We start from the raw sequence: 20,757 nt of genomic DNA on the forward strand, positions 1-20,757 counted from the left end.
TTGTCACGTTCAGAATTTCTGTGAAACATCAAATTAGTCAGGTTCGGAATTTCTGTGAAACATCACAGCAGTTAAAAAATATATGGCACATGGAAATCATAAAGAGGGCAGTTTACAGATATAGGTGGGATGGACTAGAGTAGCTGAGTGGTGGGTTTATGGAGATAGGTGGGATGGACTAGAGTAGCTGAGTGGTGGGTTTATGGAGATAGGTGGGATGGACTAAGAGTAGCTGAGGGGTGGGTTTATGGAGATAGGTGGGATGGACTAAGAGTAGCTGAGGGGTGGGTTTATGGAGATAGGTGGGATGGACTAAGAGTAGCTGAGGGGTGGGTTTATGGAGATAGGTGGGATGGACTAAGAGTAGCTGAGGGGTGGGTTTATGGAGATAGGTGGGATGGACTAAGAGTAGCTGAGGGGTGGGTTTATGGAGATAGGTGGGATGGACTAGAGTAGCTGAGTGGTGGGTTTATGGAGATAGGTGGGATGGACTAAGAGTAGCTGAGGGGTGGGTTTATGGAGATAGGTGGGATGGACTAGAGTAGCTGAGTGGTGGGTTTATGGAGATAGGTGGGATGGACTAGAGTAGCTGAGTGGTGGGTTTATGGAGATAGGTGGGATGGACTAAGAGTAGCTGAGGGGTGGGTTTATGGATATAGGTGTGATGGACTAGAGTAGCTGAGGGGTGGGTTTACGGATATAGGTGTGATGGACTAGAGTAGCTGAGGGGTGGGTTTACGGAGATAGGTGAGATGGACTAAGAGTAGCTGAGGGGTGGTTTTATGGAGATAGGTGGGATGGACTAGAGTAGCTGAGGGGTGGGTTTACGGAGATAGGTGTGATGGACTAGAGTAGCTGAGGGGTGGGTTTACGGAGATAGGTGTGATGGACTAGAGTAGCTGAGGGGTGGGTTTACGGAGATAGGTGTGATGGACTAGAGTAGCTGAGGGGTGGGTTTATGGAGATAGGTGAGCTGGACTAAGAGTAGCTGAGGGGTGGGTTTATTGAGATAGGTGTGATGGACTAGAGTAGCTGAGGGGTGGGTTTACGGAGATAGTTGTGATGGACTAGAGTAGCTGAGGGGTGGGTTTACGGAGATAGGTGTGATGGACTAGAGTAGCTGAGGGGTGGGTTTATGGAGATAGGTGAGATGGACTAAGAGTAGCTGAGGGGTGGGTTTATGGACATAGGTGAGCTGGACTAAGAGTAGCTGAGGGGTGGGTTTATGGAGATAGGTGTGATGGACTAGAGTAGCTGAGGGGTGGGTTTATGGAGATAGGTGGGATGGACTAAGAGTAGCTGAGGGGTGGGTTTATGGAGATAGGTGGAATGGACTAGAGTAGCTGAGGGGTGGGTTTATGGAGATAGGTGGGATGGACTAAGAGTAGCTGAGGGGTGGGTTTATGGAGATAGGTGTGATGGACTAAGAGTAGCTGAGGGGTGGGTTTATGGAGATAGGTGGGATGGACTAAGAGTAGCTGAGGGGTGGGTTTATGGAGATAGGTGGGATGGACTAAGAGTAGCTGAGGGGTGGGTTTATGGAGATAGGTGGGATGGACTAAGAGTAGCTGAGGGGTGGGTTTATGGAGATAGGTGGGATGGACTAAGAGTAGCTGAGGGGTGGGTTTAAAAGCTCATGTTCTATAATAGTTATACATTGGTGTTTAGTCATAAGTACCATCTATCTAGATGTAATGTAACTACCGTAAAAAAAAAAGTAAAATGTGTCCAGAATGTACATGTAACAAAAGAAAAAGCAGTAAAATTAAGTTTATTTTTGTCCCCCCAAAAATTTGATAATGAAACCAAAGAAAAAGAACACAGCTTAATCAACACTGTCCAACCTATAGCAGAGCGCTTTCCACACGCCCACTCCTTTCCACACGCCCACTCCTTACCTTTTCGACACACCACTTTCCCATACTCAGGTCGCTTAATTGGGATGCAGCTAACGCCTTCTCCATCTCAACAAGAAAATTGTACTTTTACACAATGTACAAACCTTATATTCTGCTAAATACTTTGTAATTTCAATGACAGGTATTCATATCAACATTTTAGTTTTTCTAATAAATTAATGTCTTTACGGTATTACATATTAGTTTCTAGGGCACAACAATATAGGCTGTATCTAAATCAATAAAAAAATAGTATTTTCTGATACTCATAAATTTCATGTGGTGCTCCTAACTTTTTTAAGTTGGGAGCACCAGTGCTACCAATGATTTTTTTAAATTTTATTTAGAGCCCTGACCCCTACACACTCATGCATCCGTAATGGCAGCCTTCTTCCTTCGCAGGATGCAAGCAGCAGCAGAGTAGTGTGTGTGTTTCTGTTAATGAAGGCTCCTCAGAGGAGGAAGGGGACAACCATGCTCCTCAGTGAATTTCATAAAAAAGGTAAATTGTAAAACATTTAAAAAGTAAACCTTTTTAGATAAAACTACACTAAATATATTCACGTCACCAAACAATTGATTAAAACATACTGTTTGCAATGAAGGTCTACAGTAGCCTCAACAGCACTCCGTAGGGTAGCACCATGGTGGAGCCGGAGGACAGCTAGCTTCCATCCTCCTCTGAGTACATCGACTTCAATACAAAACATAGGAGGCTCATGGTTCTCATCCCCTTCCATGGACTTACACAGTAATTATGACAACTTCCGGAGGACGTCCTCCAACCTTTCAGAGCTCTTGCAGCATGAACTGACATGTTTTGTATCCAATCAAAGGATCAAATTAATCAATCTAGTACTGAAAGCATAAGTTATAGCTAGCTAGCACTGCAGTGCATAAAATGTGACGAGTAGTTGACTCGGAGAGAAAGACAATAGTTGAACAGTTTTAAACAAATACATTGTTTTTTTTTCACTTTCAGTTTTACTTACTTAGCTAGCAAATGCAGCTAGCTAGTTTAGCCTACTCAAACACCCTGTTCAAAAAGAGGGATGCTATGTTAGCTAGCTGGCTATGACTATCCAACACAACACAAAAAAAGCTTCCAAGTTAAAGTAAGCGTTTGGTTTTACAAATGTATTGCCACCAGGGCCCGCCGGTGTTAGTTCTAAAACGCCTACTGACTGTATACTGTAACGTTTCTGCATGATTGTAGCGAGTTTAGTAACACGTTATTTCTATTAGCTATGTTGCCTATGCTATTACTTTAGCAGATATGGTGACAACGATGTAGGCTGTGTGTAGCGGTTATGATATGGTTTGGCTTGGAAAGTTTTTTTTGCCTGGTCACATACAGCTGATGTGATGTGCATTGAAGTTCACAAGCGAAAGGAAAAGGTGAGAGGAGGAGAGTGCATAGATGCGAGAAGGAATACAATGTGGCTGTTATGAAAGTGAACTGTGTTTACAGGTGATCAGGGGTGTATTCATTCCGACCGATTTAAGTTGAAAAGCATTTCTTAAACGGAATGAAGTGGGGATAAACATACCTGAATTTGTCCAATAGAAACTCTTGTTTGCAACTGTTGGACTAATGATTACACCCTAGATCAGCTAGATGCAGGCAAGAGTGTGCAAAACGGTATTGAACGTGTCACTGTCTGTCCATGTGTTACTGTCTGTCACCTCAAATTTTTCTCTCGATATGTGTGCATCTAGGTTGTAGGCTAGGTTCTAGCAACATCAGGTATCACTGTTAAATTGAACTGGGTGAATGGAATATGAATGACAGTCATCCAATATGCTGTATTAAAAACAAGGCCATGCTCATGGAAAAAAAAGAATTGTCCTCCCTCATCTTAAACAGAAACGGAACCGACCGCCACTGGTGTGTGTGTATATGCGTGTGCCCCCCAGGATATACACAGAACAGGATAGTTATATCACAGAGGCCCAAGCTCCAACCCTACGCCTGAAGGACTCATTCTACCAACAACACTGATTTATTCATAGCTTTAGTGTTACGCTACTAAACAAAACATGAATGTCGTTTCTCACTCAAATACAAAATATAAACACAGAAAAATACAATTGAATTGGATTCATAGTGGAAAATCTACATCAGCAAAGGGAAAGTGGAGAAAAAGGGGCACAGAGAGAATGAGAGAGAGTGCGTAATAAAGAGGAAGAAAATACAGATGACATACCTATTTCCAGGGCCTATTCCTGGTTTCCCTGCCTTCAAATAGACCGCTGCCTGAGTTCAATATGCCACCACTCCCCCAACACTCTCAAAGGCACAAATTGTCATGCACGTGAGCACACAGCATATATTCCAGTTGTTGTTTATTCTAGTATCAAAAAGCACACAGAAATGCTGCTATACAGTACACTCATTAGGGCCTTCCATTGTGTGCTTTAAAGCAAGTCCAAAAGCAGCAGAATGTCACACAATTAAGAGTAAAGGGAATAATCACTCTGCCGAATGAGTAACAGCTAAAAATACAGAGGTAAATAAGCTAAGTGGGTTTTGTTGCTTCTTTTCTTTCTTTATTAATGAGAGATCAATTTCTCTCATAATTCACTAGAAAGACTGCCAAGACAGAACTAAAGAAAGTCCACTTGGTTTAGAGAGATGTAAACTAGAAATAAAGAAATGTAGAAGGGTTTATAAGAGCATATGGAGTGACCGGGATCCAGTTCAATACAGGCGAGCAATGTGTCATTTGTTTGATTAAATGATATGCTAGATTACAGAGAAAGCTCGGAAAGCCTCGAGCCTCATTCCTCCAATTCCAGTCCATAAAGGAAATATTAGAAATAAGAATGAAAACTAAATGGGACATCTCAGCATTTTACACTCCCTCCTTACCGCCCTCCTCATCCTCCTACACCCAAAAATAAACCAAGGAAAATATAACTAAAAGGTGTCGGTGAGAGGCTTGTGCCTTTCCCTTCACCCTGAACATGCAGAATGGGAGCAGGCTCAACTCATTTTTCCATAGCTACAGTATTCGGTCAGTCACTAGATACCAACTGATAGTGCTGTCGACTGATGAGGACCAATATGGGGGATAGCAGTGGGTAAACAAACAGCCAAATGACCCCCCTCCACCCAAACCACCTGTAAGAGTGAAAACAAGACTGAGAAAGAGGTAGACGCCACCTGCCAGTAGATCACCCACCCATCTATCTCCCACTGAATCAGCAAGCTCAGCTCCTTTCCTCCGGTCTCCTCCCACGCCCCAATCATCACTCCTGGAAGCAAAATAATGTCAATGAGACAGGTCAGTAAAAACCTCACCATTTTAACAACCCCAGCAGACATAGACTTCCCTGGGCATAGGCGATAGAGAGAGTTTCTAAATCTGATAGGGGCCTTCCAGCAGGTAGCATAAAACTGGATCTGGACTGACACCATACAGGCAGAGCCCACTTAGCAGCAATGACACAACACATCCCATCTAAACAACCGAAACAGATCAGATTTAATATACAGCAGACATGTCTGTCCACTTTAACCTGTGGAAGGAGCCAGCAGCCAGGGAGATTCACTGATAGCTAACATAGCTGCTTAAACAAAATTGCATGGAATATGTGTAAGAAGTGGTTTTAAACTCCTACGATTGTGAGACTGGAAGGAAGGGGTTTGATGAATACAGGCCACATAGACTGGCCACTGTGTCATCGTTTAAGGATACATTTCCTCAAAGTAGTCGATGTGTGGAGGCTGTAGGATGTCGAGAGCCGAGAGCACCTGCGGAGAGGAGAAGAGGTCAGGCACATCCGGAGGGAGGGGATGGAGAGAAGGATCAGAGAGAGAGAGAGAGTAAAGAGAGAAAGAGAATAGAGAGTAGGAAAGGACAGAGAGGAAGAGATGAGGGTGGGAGGTGACAGGGGGAAGAGAAAAAGAGGAACCAAGAGAGGGCAGGGAGGCTAGCCATCCACTCACATTATCATGTTTGAAGAAGCACAGCATCTTCAGCTCACGGAAGACCCTCTTACAGGAGACGAGGTTCTGGAAGACGTTGGGCATCTTTTTGAGGGCGACTCGCTTTCCATCCCGGGGGTCCGTCACTGACCTGGAGTGGAGGGAGAGGATCAGAGAATGAGACAAGACCCTCACAGACATCACACAGCAAGCTCCTGTCATAGCCTTGTATTTGATGCCCAGCCATATTTTCAGAGTGAGTGGCAATACAGTAAATGATTAAAAACATGAACATACCATGAAAAAACAAGCAGTCTAAGAAATAATCAATATTAACAGTGCTAAGAGAGAAATAAGTGCAGTTCAGGTTAAACACTGCTTTGGTTACGCTACTGAAGGTACTATCATTTAAGCAGAGGTGCGATTTGGTTACACTACTAAGGTACTATCATCTTAGCAGGGGTGAAGTAACTGCAAACCCAGAAATACAAATACATCTCACACCAGGAAGGTGACATTCAGTGGTGTTCCTGTATTAAATAACAATATTTATTTACATTTTCCTTCAAATGAAATGTCTTCATAACAACCACCAAACCCCAGCCTTAAAGGGAAGATTAGTCCAAAGCATTTTACAATACCCATTAGCAGAAAACAGAAAGGTCGTGAAAGAGGTTATTGATTTTAACTGAGACGGTGGTCATTGAGGCACACTGTGTAGTTTGTCAACATGCATCTAATGTAACATGGACCAGAACATCATGAACCCTTGACACACACACACACACACACAATTAAGTATGTACAGTACCAGTCAAAAGTTTGGACACAACTACTCATTCAAGGGTTTTTCTTTATTTTTACTATTTTCTACATTGTGTAATAATAGTGAAGACATCAAAATCATGTATTAACCAAAAAAAGTGTTAAACAAATCAAAATATGTTATATTTGATATTCTTCAAAGTAGCCACCCTTTGCACACTCTTGGCATTCTCTCAACCAGCTTCATGAGGTAGTCATCTGGAATGCATTTCAATTAACATGTGTGCCTTGTAAAAATGCTTTTGAGCCAATCAGTTGTATTGTGACATGGTAGGGGGTATACAGAACATAGCCCTATTTGGTAAAATACCAAGTCCATATTATGGCAAAAATAGCTCAAATAAGCAAAAAGAAACGACAGTCCATCATTACTTTAAGTCATGAAGGCCAGTTAATCTGGAAAACCATCCAGCGCTATGATGAAACTAGCTCTAGAAACTGAGGACCACCACAGAACTGGAAGACCTAGAGTTACCTCTGCTGCAAAGGATAAGTTCATTAGAGTTACCAGCCTCAGAAATTGCAGCCCAAATAAATGCTTCAGAGTTCAAGTAACAGAGACATCAACATCAACTGTTCAGAGGAGACCGCATGAATCAAGCCATCATGTTCAAATTGCTGCAAAGAAACCACTAAAGGACACCAATAATAAGAAGTGACTTGCTTGGGCAAAGAAACACGAGCAATGGATATTAGACCTATGGAAGTCTGTCCTTTGGTCTGATGAGTCCAAATTTGAGATTTTTTGTTCAAACAGTTGTGTCTTTGTGAGATGCAGAGTAGGTGAATGGATGATCTCAACATGTGTGGTTCCCACCGTAAAGCATGGAGGAGGAGGTGTTATGTTGTGGGGGTGCTTTGCTTGTGACACTGTCAGTGATTTATTTAGAATTCAAGGCAACTTAACCAGCATGGCTACTACAGCATTCTGCAGTGATACACCATCCCATCTGGTTTGCACTTAGTGGGAATATCATTTGTTTTTCAACAGGACAATGAACCAACACACCTCCAATTGAGATGGTTTGGGATGAGTTCGACCGCAGAGTGAAGGAAAATGCTGAGCACTTGTTGTCTGCTATGTGGGAACTCCTTCAAAACTGTTGGAAAAGCATTCCAGGTGAAGCTGGTTGAGAGAATGCCAAGCGTGTGCAAATCTGTCATCAAGGCAAATGGTGGCTATTTTGAAGAATCTAAAATATATATTTAGATTTGTTTAACACTTTGTTACTATATGATTCCATAGGTGTTATTTCATAGTTTTGATGTCTTCACTATTATTCTAAAATGTAGTAAAAATAAATGAAACCCCTTCAATGTGTAGGTATGTTTAAACTTTTGACTGGTACTGTATAAATCCACATAATCACTCAAATTATGTTTCAAAGGTAATGGTAATAAAAGTTATTAACAAATTGTGGAGACAAGAAGAAAGTGTGATCTGATAGAGAGAATATGGTAAATGGTTAACTGGATGAATTATTTGTTTAATTTATCATGCCTGCATTGATGCCGCAGGTGGATCATTAGCAGACAGAGCAGAGAGCCATGTGAGTCAGACAGGCCAGACCACCCTTGGAACCCACATCTCACTTAAAGGACACAGACACGCACGTAGTCACAAACACACACACTTACGTACACTACAGCACCCCGCACAGTCGCACACAAACTCACATTCACCAACATACCCATGAACCCTCTCACTCAGACACACACACTTCCAGGCCGAGAGATGAGAAGCAGTAACCACCTTGAGGATCTCGCAGACCCTCACAGTTTTTAATCAGCAAGCCTTTTAGAGATGAAACGCTTTTCCAAAATAATATTATCCACCACTTCAAACAGAGCAGGAAAAATAAACCCTAAAACCATAAGAGTTTAATCTAAGAAGAAAAGCCTGGTTCCACATATTATTTCCTTCCAGAATGGCCAGGAGGGAAAAATGTATCCATCCAGGTTTTAACACCAGCCTGGGCTCTCTCATGCATCAGCTTTACGGGGAATGTACTAGCTAATGTGCCACAGTTCCTCTTGTCCCATCGCTACATTATGACAACTACAGTAGGGCCATCCCCGACTGAAATAAAATATTGGTTCAACCAATTGACTGGTTGAAATTTTAAAACATGTATTTTTCCATATACAGACACACCTTATGTATTTTAAGAAAATCAACTACATGTAAGCTACTGAGATTGTCTGATGCTTTAAGCACACTGTGAATTAAATAATTAAGACACAAATGACTCAAGTGGGAGCCAGAGATCGCCATTACACTCCCGAAGTAGCTGGTAATAGGCTACACTAGGGGTCAGCAACCTTTTCCATTTAAAGTTCCTAATTTATCTTACCATTTATACCTATCTGCGTGCCAATTATGATCTTCATCTCAACTTGGTCCAGCCCCAAGTTTGCTCTAACAAACTTGCAACATTGTATAAAATACTCTGGACCCTCAGTTTCCCACGCCAGTGAGATCCAGACAGACACAGCTGTAGGCTATTTGCGCAAGGTATAATAAGTAAATCAGGTAGGCCTACTTTGACCTTTCCACCTGCTAAAAGCATGACATTGTTTTTCCCTTTCACGTGAGTGGTTATAGAAAGGGAGCTGGAAAGATTTTTCAAATAGGCTACATTGAGGAACTATTGTCACTCTCAATGGATGTACAGTACCAGTCAAAAGTTTGGACACACCTACTCATTCAAGGGTTTTTCTTTATTTACACTATTTTCTACATTGTGGAACAATAGTGAAGACATCAAAACTATGAAATAACACATGGAATCATGTAGTAACCAACAAAAAAAAGTGCTAAATCAAAATATGTTATATTTGACATTCTTCAAAGTAGCTTCATGAAGTAGTCACCTGGAATGCATTTCAATTAACAGGTGTGCCTTGTTAGCAGTGAATGTATTTCCATCGTAATGCTTTTGAGCCAATCAGTTGTTTTGTGACAAGGTAGGGGTGGTATACAGAAGATAGCCCTACTTTGTAAAATATAATAATATGGCAAGAACAGCTCAAATAAGCAAAGAGAGATGACAGTCCATCATTACTTTAAGATATGAAATTCAGTCAATACGGATAATTTCAAGAACTTTGAATGTTTCTTCAAGTGCAGTCGCAAAAACCAAGTGCAATGATGAAACTGGCTCTCATGAGGACTTTAAGGATGTTTAAAGCTTGGGAAATCTTTTTGTATCCAAATCCGGCTTTAAACTTCTTCACAACAGTATCTCGGACCTGCCTGGTGTGTTCCTTGTTCTTCATGATGCTCTCTGCGCTTTTAACGGACCTCTGAGACTATCACAGTGCAGGTGCATTTATACGGAGACTTGATTACACACAGGTGGATTGTATTTATCATCATTAGTCATTTAGGTCAACATTGGATCATTCAGAGATCCTCACTGAACTTCTGGAGAGAGTTTGCTGCACTGAAAGTAAAGGGGCTGAATAATTTTGCACGCCCAATTTTTCAGTTTTTTAATTTGTTAAAAAAGTTTGAAATATCCAATAAATGTCGTTCCACTTCATGATTGTGTCCCACTTGTTGATTCTTCACAAAAAAATACATTTTTATATCTTTATGTTTGAAGCCTGAAATGTGGCAAAAGGTCGCAAAGTTCAAGGGGGCCGAATACTTTCGCAAGGCACTGTATCTCATCTGTTTATTATTAATAGATGATGTGTTTCAGGCAGCTAGTGAAGGGTCTGCAGTCACATCAGCAACACTGTGGTTTCTAGGCCCTCTGTCTCCCCTATAGAGCAGCACAGACCGCAGCTGCCTGCCCGCCTCTCCCCCAGCCTGCATGCTCATGATGACCAGTGTCACTCTCTCGCTTCACAAACACATTAAAGCTTTTATTATTGTTGATGTGTGTGTCCTGGCCAGGAGGAATATTTTACTACATACCAGTATTGATGCATGGACCGGTTTGGGTTTTTACTTTACCTTCTATTACGGTATTTGAATCTTTGGTTTGTTAAATGTGATATGCCGTGTGTAACGTCCATTTGTATAGTTTACTCCGCTACTTGAGTCATCCCTCTCATCTCCCTCTCTCCACACCCCCTGTCTCTCAAGGAGCGCATTTTCTGTTACTTGACCACGAGACACTTGCATTCAGTTTGCATGGTCAATGCAGCACATGCAACAATGTTGATGACAACAATGTTGTTTCCTATTTGATCTTCACATTAATCCACAAGTGTTCTATAATTACAATATTAGTTTGTGTTTCATACATCTGCAAACAGCTAGTTTGTATTTTCTTAGCAAGTTAAGCTAAATCGTGTTAGCTAACTAGCAAATAGCATTAGTGGCTAATAAAAGTACTGAGTCAGAGCAATCGTATCTAGCCTAATACAGCCTGATACCAGTGCTGGTGGAGGCCTAAATCAACATGTTGTTTGTACAGCAGTATTTTCTAAATCAAAGAGGAATAGGCGAAGCATGAATATGTTGGCTATATGAATAAAGATTTAATGTAGCCAAAGTAACACTCATCCATTTAAAAAATATATATTTGACCTTTATTTAACTAGGCAAGTCAGTTAAGAACAAATTCTTATTTTCAATGACGGCCTAGGAACAGTCAGTTAACTGCCTGTTCAGGGGCAGAACAACAGATTTTTACCTTGTCAGCTCGGGATTTGAACTTCCAACCTTTCAGTTACTAGTCCAACACTCTAACCACTAGGCTACCCTGCCGCCCCATCCATTGCATTTTCATTTGTTGTCATGTCAAACAATGTATTCAAAGTGCCCACTATTATTTATATTTTAACTATAGAATTCTAATAAACATTCTATTTCCATGATTCCAAAAGTTCACCCAAGTGTTTTGATTTAAATCACAATTGCAACATTTGGTTAAAAATATCGTAGCAGTGTGGAAATTATCTCAAATAAGAGCAGGAAATGCAGAAATTTATGGAAATGCAGGAAACTATTTTAGGTTGAAGTTGAATTGAACAGTATAAAACAATCAGAATGGAGAAAGACCCATTGAAATCATTTAGAATATATGTGTTGTCACGCTAGGGTCACGCACTACTCATGAAGCAAATGTAGAACTTTTATTAAATCAAAAACATCAAATACCATCATACCGCCATTTCTTTTTTAATTAACACATACACACACACACACACACACACACATACATATATATATATATATATACACATACACACACACACATACATACATACATACATACATATATATATATACACACATACATATATATTATATTATATATATACACACATACATACATATATATATATATAATATTTTGGCCATAGACTCCAGCAGCTAATGGGAAAATTGTGGGGGTGATGAAACCTTTTATTCTTTAATCGAACCTTTATTTAACTAGGCAAGTCAGTCAATAACAAATTCATATTTACAATGATGCCCTAGGAACAGTGGGTTAACTGCCTTGTTCAGGGGCAGTACCACAGATATTTACCTTGTCAGCTCGGGGATTCGGTCTAGCAACCTTTCGGTTACTGGCCCAACGCTCTATCCACTAGGCTACCTGCCGCCCCAAACATGTGACAACAACAAACACTATATAATACCAGCACAGAGACCAGCACAGTACCAGTCATCCTCTACAGGCAGGATCAGTTTGTCCCAACCTTTGTTAAAGAGAAGAATAGCAAGTTTAGTCCCACAACAGCCACAATAATCACAAAACAAATGCCTGTTTGTGTAATGTGCTACTCAGACAAAGGCAGTTGTTTAGATTAGAGGTCGACCAATTAAATTGGCATGGCCGATTTAACTAGGGACGATTTCAAGTTTTCATAACAATCGGTAATTGGACTTTTTGGGTGCCGATTATGGCCGATTACCTTGCAATCCACAAGGAAACTGCGTGGCAGGCTGACCACCTGTTATGCGAGTGCCGCATCAAAAGGACCTTGTGGCTGCAAGAAGCCAAGGTAAGTTGCTAGCTAGCATTAAACTTATCTTATAAAAAAACATCTTCACAATCACTAGTGAACTACACATGGTTGATGATATTACTAAGTTAACTAGCTTGTCCTGCGTTGTATGTAATCAATGCAGTACCTGTTAATTTATCATCAAATCACAGCCTACTTCAACACCGCCAAACGGGTGATGATTTAACAAAGCGCATTCGCAAAAAAAACACAATCGTTGCACAAATGTACCTAACCATAAACATCAATGCCTTTCTTAAAATCAATACACAGAAGGATAATTTTTGTAAACCTGCATATTTAGTTAAAATATATTAATGTTAGCAGGCAATATTAACTAGGGAAATTGTGTCACTTCTCTTGCATTCAGTGCAAGCAGAGTCAGAGTATATGCAACAGCTTGGGCCGCTTGGCTCGTTGCAAACTGTGTGAAGAGCATTTCTTCCTAACAAAGGCCGTAATTAATTTGCCAGAATTTTACATAATTATGATATAACATTGAAGGTTGTGCAATGTAACATCAATATTTAGACTTAGGGTTGCTACCCGTTCGATAAAATACGTAACGGCTCCGTATTTCACTGAAAGAATAAACGTTTTGTTTTTGAAATGATAGTTTCCGGATTTTACCATATTAAATGACCAAAGGCTCGTATTTCTGTGTTTATTATATTATAATTAAGTCTATGATTTGATATTTGATAGAGCAGTCTGACTGAGCAGTGGTAGGTAGCAGCAGGCTCGTAAGCATTCATTCATACTGTGTTTGCCAGCAGCTCTTAGCAATGCTTGAGGCACAGCGCTGTTTATGACTTCAAGCCTATCAACTCCCGAGATTAGGCTGGCAATACTAAAGTGCCTATAGGAACATCCAATAGTCAAAGGTATATGGAATACAAATGGTATAGAGAGAAATAGTTGATGTGTCATAATTCCTATAATAACTACAACCTAAAACTTCTGAACTGGGAACATTGAAGAACTGGGAATATTGAACCACCAGCTTTCATATGTTCTCATTTTCTGAGCAAGGAACTTAAACGTTAGCTTTTTTACATGGCACATATTGCACTTTTATTTTCTTCTCCAACACTGTGTTTTTGCATTATTTAAACTAAATTAACCATGTTTCATTGTTTATTTGTGACTAAATATATTTGATTTATCTATTATATTAAGTTAAAATAAGTGTTCATTGTTTATTCAGTATTGTTGTAATTGTTTGTTTTTATATATATATATATCAGCATATTTGTAATATATATATAGTCTGATTAATCGGTATCGGCGTTGAAAAATCATATTCGGTCAACTTCTAGTTTATATTACTGTAGACTACGGACGTATTTAGATTCAAGTTTGCGTTCAGTGCTGATAGTCGTCAAGCAGTGTTTCGCCTATATTCATTTAGCGGCGGGCTGCCGCTGCTAAATTGTTACCGCCACTCCAAATTAACAACTTTTTTGAAAATAATTTTCAGGATGGTAAAACGTTTTCAGTGTAAGCTTAGACTAAAACCAGATATAAAGTATTTAGAAAAGATCATTCAAAAAATAAAAGGCATTGATTTAGTTTTATTTGAGTCACTCAGATAGCATAAGAGCACAGCATAAACTATGGCAAAATGAGTTGCAGGAAAATTGCTTTAAAATTACAAATGTTCTCACCCCCTTTTGCCACTGCTGCTGAGAAGAATCGTAGGGGAAACACTGTCTAGTCAAGCAGAACTAAGCAACTGCTAACTTTGCCTGGAACATTTCAATGCCTACTTATTTAAAACAACCCCTTTTTTGTAAGAATAAGTATGTGCTAGAATATATCCCGAATGGTATGAATCAACACATAAACCAAACAGGGCTAGGGCTTGGAGTCTGGTAGCTGCAGGCCTGGTACTGCGAGGTGGACCACAAAAGGCAGCCCCTTTGAAAGTGAAGCCTGGGAGGACACAGAGGCAGTACTGTGCTGGCACTGGCATCTAGTTAGCCATTTTCCCGGCCCCTTTCATTTCCCTAATTAAGCAACAAAGCCTGTCCTCCTCACCCATGCTCCCCCTTCAACCCAGGGACCAAGGCCCTCACCTCAGGAAACTTCACAACAGTATACACATGCCTGTTGGGTCCAGCCTGCTCCACGTACCGCCTGGCTCCTGGGGAGTCTCGGAGAGGGGGTCACCAGGTGTTACCAAATGTCGGCCGGGATGGACGTGTGAGTTTGGTCGGTTTGAGTCACACTCATAAGTAGGCTTGGGCGGTAAACCATATATACCTTATACTGGTGTATTTGGCAACAGCCACAAGATGGTTTTCCAATACCGTCAATACTGATGAAACTATTTATTTGAACATATTTTTTTATCCATTTGAATATTTGTAGATACTTTTTAAATAAACAGCTGCAGTCAACTTGTGCAATACGTTAGGAGGTAAAGCAGATGGCGTTGTTCATTTCACCTGTCACATTCTTTTTTATTATGATGCTTACCTGTAGTCCCCAGTCACGTGGTGTTTGTTTATGAGCACACAACAATTCACTGTTGTGCAGCACACACCAGGTGATATAGTTACAGTACGGAATTCACAACTAAATGTTTGCCAGCAAGATTTCTTATAACTAAGAAACTATTAACTATTTATATTTTTCAAAATGCTCTGCAGTTGTGCATTTGGTTTGCTAATTTAGTAGGTAGTTATCTAAGTGGTTAGCTTCTTGCAAAATCAAGCTTCTCTTGGTAACAGCAGAGAATCCCCTTTGGGTTAAGAGCCTTGCTAATATTTGTTTTGTGAGTGCAGCAAAACTGAGTAGCATTCTTTTGTTACTTGCATAACTTTATGAGCTGGGGGTGTCTGTCCTGCTAATAGTTTGTCAGAGATGTTCGCAATGTGCTCATTAGCATTTAGCTGACATTCGCTATGGGATTTTACATGTACTTGTTAGCATTGCTAACTTTCAGATTACAGAGGCTCAGTGGGGTTTGAAAATAGCTCCCCTTGTATTCAGTGCCAGTATTACTGAATATCCCGAGATGGCACAAGGTTGGTATGAAGGTATGACAATCTGGATACCTCCCAAGCCTAATTAGAAGGACTGATTCTTTCTGTTAAAAAGGTCAAACCTCACCACGGGAATCTGGTTAAATACATTTTTATTTATCTATTTATCTCTATTCCAGATGAGACCTGTTTTGCAGAATAAAACATATCAAAATACAATATACACATTAAAATACACAACAATAGTATGGGGAAGAATTAGCATATGCTTGCATGGCAGCAGTGAGGGGTGATGGGGACAGCATGTGAGGCCCCTCTCGTTTACATGACACACTTCCACGTCTACCTCGTACTAATCTGGGAACCCAGAACCAAAACTGGCTAGCGCTGGCCAGCTCGACTGTTACGAGAGACGAACCTCCTACAATCACAATACCCAGAAACAGTTATTGTGCTGCAAACAGCAGCATCTGCTGTAGCCATTAGCAACCTCTCCAACAATTAGCTGACAAATGAAGAAGAGTGCTGCACAGAAGAGTGCTGCAGGGATGGCACCAGAGAGAGAGATACTCCACATTATGGCCAGCCATTCATTGCCTGCTATCTGAATCCCATTTGCCTCACTGGAGAAGTAGGGCTCTAACACTTTTATTCACATCTAACATAAAGTGCCTGTGGGAAACAGATATTTATTGAGGACCACTACTTCAAAGTTCTTAACAGCTATGAGATGGCTTTTTCATAGTTTAGCTTGAGTTTCAATTATATTTCTGGAAGAAAGAATGTAGTAGTTTAATTTATAGTAGAACAACATAGCCCATTGGGTTCACATCACAATCGTTTTTTTTGTTTTTTTTAAACTTTTGAATTAGTCTCTATGGGAGAAGAACACATCAATGCTAAACTGGCAGAAACAGTAGTAACAGACGTAATTGTGAGGCCTTTAAAGAGGTTCAGCACAGCCTACTGTAGTGGTCGTGCTCACATACACCCATGCATGTGTTAGTGTCAAACAACCTATGGCTGTTCAAACAGGGCTTTTGAGACGATCTGGTGACAGCTAGCATAGCGCTCCCTCTGCTTGTTTCAAAGCTCTGTAGAGGTGTCAATGACCTAGTTATTTAAAAAATAAAAAAAAGTGTTATAGTTATTCTTAAAAAGTGTAATTACAGTCACAGATGCACAACGGAAGCATTTTTAACATGCCCAGGGCAGAGAAGAACATGGAGGATGAAAAGTGACAGACACAAGAAGGTTTTAAGAAATTGTTTTAGGGAGAGAGAGACACAGATCACAGCACCACCGGGTCACTTTCTCCAGTCTAACCTCGCCAGATAATCAGATTGGGAGGAGTTGGTGACAGCAAGAGAATAGGAAGATGATTGAATGTCTGTGGTGAGAAAGAGTGGCCTACGACATGTCTTGATTATTTTTGTGTCAATGCCAATTGCATCATGTAGTCCATTTAGTTTATCTCGCCAGAAAGATTGAGACACAAAAAATGGTGTGATTTGAATTAACAAAGAGGAGGCAAAGGTCTGTGAGACATGGTTTTGATTTTAGACACATGAAAAGTGGGATGTATATGGAGGGTACGGGGCAACAGAAGACAGTAGAGGGGCTAATGACTCTGGAGATAGGGAACGGGCCGATAAACCGGGGAGAAATTTGTGGGACTCCACCCGGAGTGGCAGATCCCGGATGGACAGCCATAACTTCTGCCCGAGCTGATACCGGGGAGCCTGGGTCCTGTGACAGGCCGCTTGTCGTTGATACCTAGAGGTGGTCTTGAGAAGGGCTGACTGGGCTCTCTTCCAGGTATGATGACAGCAGAGGACAAACATCTGGGCCGACAGTATGACAATCTCTTCCTCTTGCTCAGGGAAGAGCGGGGGCTGATAGCCCAGAGAACACTCAAAAGGGCGAGAGACCCGTGGAGTGTATTTGACCCACACTAGTTGCTGGCTTCAGGTGGTGTGGTTGGCGGACACCAGGCAGCGAAGAGTCGTTTCCAAGTCTTGGTTGGCTCGCTCCGGCTGGTCGTTGGACTGGGGGTGGAACACGGGAGACAGGCTGGCCGACAACCCAATGAGCGTGCAGAACGCCTTCCAGAACCGGGCTGAGGACTGAGGACCCTGGTCGGAGACCGTGTCCACCGGGAGTCCATGGATCCGGAAGACGTGCTGCACCATGAACTGGGCCATCTCTTTGGCAGAGGGTAGCTTGGGGAGAGGAATGAAGTGGGCGGCTTTGGAAAACCAGTCCACTACTGTCAGGATGGTGGTGTTGCCATCAGACGGGGGAAGATCTGTGACAAAGTCCAGGAATATGTGAGACCAGGGACAGTGAGGGACAGGCAGTGGTTGAAGAAGACCAGCCGGTGCTTGCCGGGGAGTCTTGTTCTGCGCACAGACCATGGAGGCAGCGATGAACGCGGAGACGTCCGGGACCATGATAGGCCACCAAAAGCGTTGTCGCACAAAGGCCAGGGTCCGACAGGAGCCCACTCCAGGACCGAGGAGCGGACACCATCAGGCACAGACATCCGGTTATCTACAAACCTCAGATGTCCCACTTCCTGGTTGGATCTTTCTCTGGGTTTCGCCTGCCATATGAGTTCGGTTATACTCACAAACATCATTCAAACAGTTTTAGAAACTTCAGAGTGTTTTCTATCCAATACTAATAATAATATGCATATATATCAGCATCTGGGACAGAGTAGGAGCCAGTTCACTCTGGGCACGCTATTCATCCAAAAGTGAAAATGCTGCCCCCTATCCCAAAAAGGTTAACAGTCTGATGGCCTTGAGATAGACTGAAAAACAGCTTCTTTCGGTCCCTGCTTTGATCCCGCTTTCTGGATGATAGCGGGGTGAACAGGCAGTAGCCCGGGTGGTTGTTGTCTTTGATGATCTTTATGGCCTTCCTGTGACATCGGGTGGTGTAAGTGTCCTGGAGGGCAGGTAGTCTGCCCCCGGTGATGCGTTGTGCAGACCTCACTACCCTCTGGAGAGCCTTACGGTTGTGGGAGGAGCAGTTGCCGTACCAGGCGGTGATACAGCCCGACAGGATGCTCTCGATTGTGCATCTGTAAAAGTTTGTGAGTGCTGTTGGTGACAAGCCAAATTTCTTCAGCCTCCTGAGGTTGAAGAGGCGCTGCTGCGCCTTCTTCACCACACTGTCTGTGTGGGTGGACCAATTCAGTTTGTCCGTGATGTGTACGCCCATGTAGTTCCTCTCCGTGGGGATGAGAGAAGGTGGAGCAAGGATGTAGCTTGAGGTCCAGGGAAGAACGCTGGGACAGGACAGCCCCCACTCTGACATCTGAAGCGTCGGCCTCCACCATGAACTGGTGGGACGGGTCAGGAAGAACCAAGTGGAAGTGCCCCATATTTTGAAAGCGCTGCGTGCCAATGAGTCCCTACTGAGCTGTGAATGTGCTATGAACCAGCTTACGCTTTCTACGTATTCCACAAGGTGTCTACAGCATTGTGACGTAGTTTCCACATTGGCAGCTGAGAGTGTCTGGAACCTGGAAGCATTGTTCGACATTTTCCTTCACAGATTATTGGAGGTGGTCAAAGATGAGCTTGCAGCCTGTGAGCTTCCCATGGACCTTGACTCCCTCATAGCCTTGACCATCCGGATCGATGGGCGGTTTCGAGAACGTACGAGGGAAAGTAATCTGTGCCATGTTGCCCTCGATTCCCACCTCGACTCCGAAGATTCCTGGAGACTCCTGATGTTTACATGTCCGAGTGAACCCGACGTCACCCGAGTTCTCTTGGGAATCACGAGGGCTGCTGGCTCGCCTCCTTCGGAGTCCAGGCACCTAGGACTAGATTGACTCAGGCTGACGCTTACGCCGACTCCACACCCAGACCTGTCTATATTGTGGAGCTACGGGAGTTTCAAAGCTACCTGCCCATTAAAATACCAGGCTCAACAAGAAGGGGTGAGTACTCTGGTGGGCCTTATGGATAACTTTTCCTCTCACCTTACTCACACCCCTTTCCATGCCATCCTGCTTTGGGGGAACCAGTCAAAATCTCTCTGGTTACTCATTGACTCTGGGGCCAATGAGAGATTTTTTCAGCGTCCGAGCTGGGCATCTCCACTCAACCCATCTCCATTCCCATGGACGTTAGAGCTCTGGACGGGCGCTCTATAGGCCAGGTCACTCACAATACCACTCCCATCAACCTACAAGTGTCAGGGAACCACAGCGAGGCAATCCAATTTATGCTGATTAAGTCTCCTCAGGTTCCCGTGGTATTCTCTTTGCTCCAAGCGACACAATCCCATCATTGACTGGACTGCTGGTGCCATTAAGGGCTGGAACCCGTTCTGCCAAGCCCATTGTCTGAAGTCAGCACATCCTGCCCGGAATGCCTTCCCGTGGGCTCGGATGTTGCCCCGGATCTCTTTTAATTCCCACGGAGTACCAGGACCTCCGGGGCTGTTCAGTAAGGCCCAGGCCACTTTGCCGACCATATGACTGCAGGATTGACCTTCTCCTAGGCATCACTCTGTCCCGGGAACGACTGTACTCTCCAATGCGTAGTCTGCCACACTATGTGAGTTTTGACATAGTTGGAGCAGCTTACAAGCAGCCTCTCTCCCGGACAACGGAGAATCAAACGCCTTCCAAACTTCCGCAACTAACTCCTCTAGACTGAGGTAGACGGCGGACAATTGTCACCACACAGCCGTAGTCCAGTCGAGTGCCCTCCCTGACATCAGCGTTATGACGTACGCTATCCTTGCGTGTCTGAGGGGAACGAAGAAGGGTGCAGCTCGAAAATGAGGGAGCACTGGGAGAGAAAAGCCTGTCAGGTTCCGGAATCTTCAGCATAGCGCTCCGGAAGGGGAAGCGGGGTTCGCAGGACAATGGGGTAGGCTGGGAGATTACGGGTGTGACCCGCTGCCCAGTGGGGAATCCGAGTAATTGCTCCAGCAAAGTCTTGAATGCCTGGTCATGGCGTTCAGCCAGTGTATGGAGTCCCTCCATAAAACATTGCAGTAACTCCTTGTGACATTCAACGGTGGCTCCTTGCAGGGAAACACCATTATGGAACTGGTCTGAGTCTGCTGGGTCAGTCAGGGCCAGTTTGTACTATCATGTTTTAGGGAAGACCCA

At 42.7% G+C, this 20,757-nt stretch overlaps 1 protein-coding gene across 1 annotated transcript in view; it reads right to left on the reverse strand.

The window, feature by feature from the left end:
- The window catches only part of LOC112267223 (serine/threonine-protein kinase NLK), an 84,526-nt gene that overhangs the window by 37,792 nt on the left and 25,977 nt on the right, over positions 1-20,757 (reverse strand). Inside the window, exons 2-3 of the mRNA XM_024445444.2 lie at positions 5,851-5,980; positions 5,600-5,655 (exon numbers count right to left, since the gene is read on the reverse strand). Of these exons, the coding sequence (XP_024301212.2) occupies positions 5,600-5,655; positions 5,851-5,980 (186 nt within the window). The remainder of the gene's footprint in view (positions 1-5,599; positions 5,656-5,850; positions 5,981-20,757) is intronic.

The sequence above is a fragment of the Oncorhynchus tshawytscha genome, linkage group LG14 (genome assembly GCF_018296145.1).
Source record: "Oncorhynchus tshawytscha isolate Ot180627B linkage group LG14, Otsh_v2.0, whole genome shotgun sequence".
In the NCBI taxonomy this organism is placed as follows: Eukaryota; Metazoa; Chordata; class Actinopteri; order Salmoniformes; family Salmonidae; genus Oncorhynchus; species Oncorhynchus tshawytscha.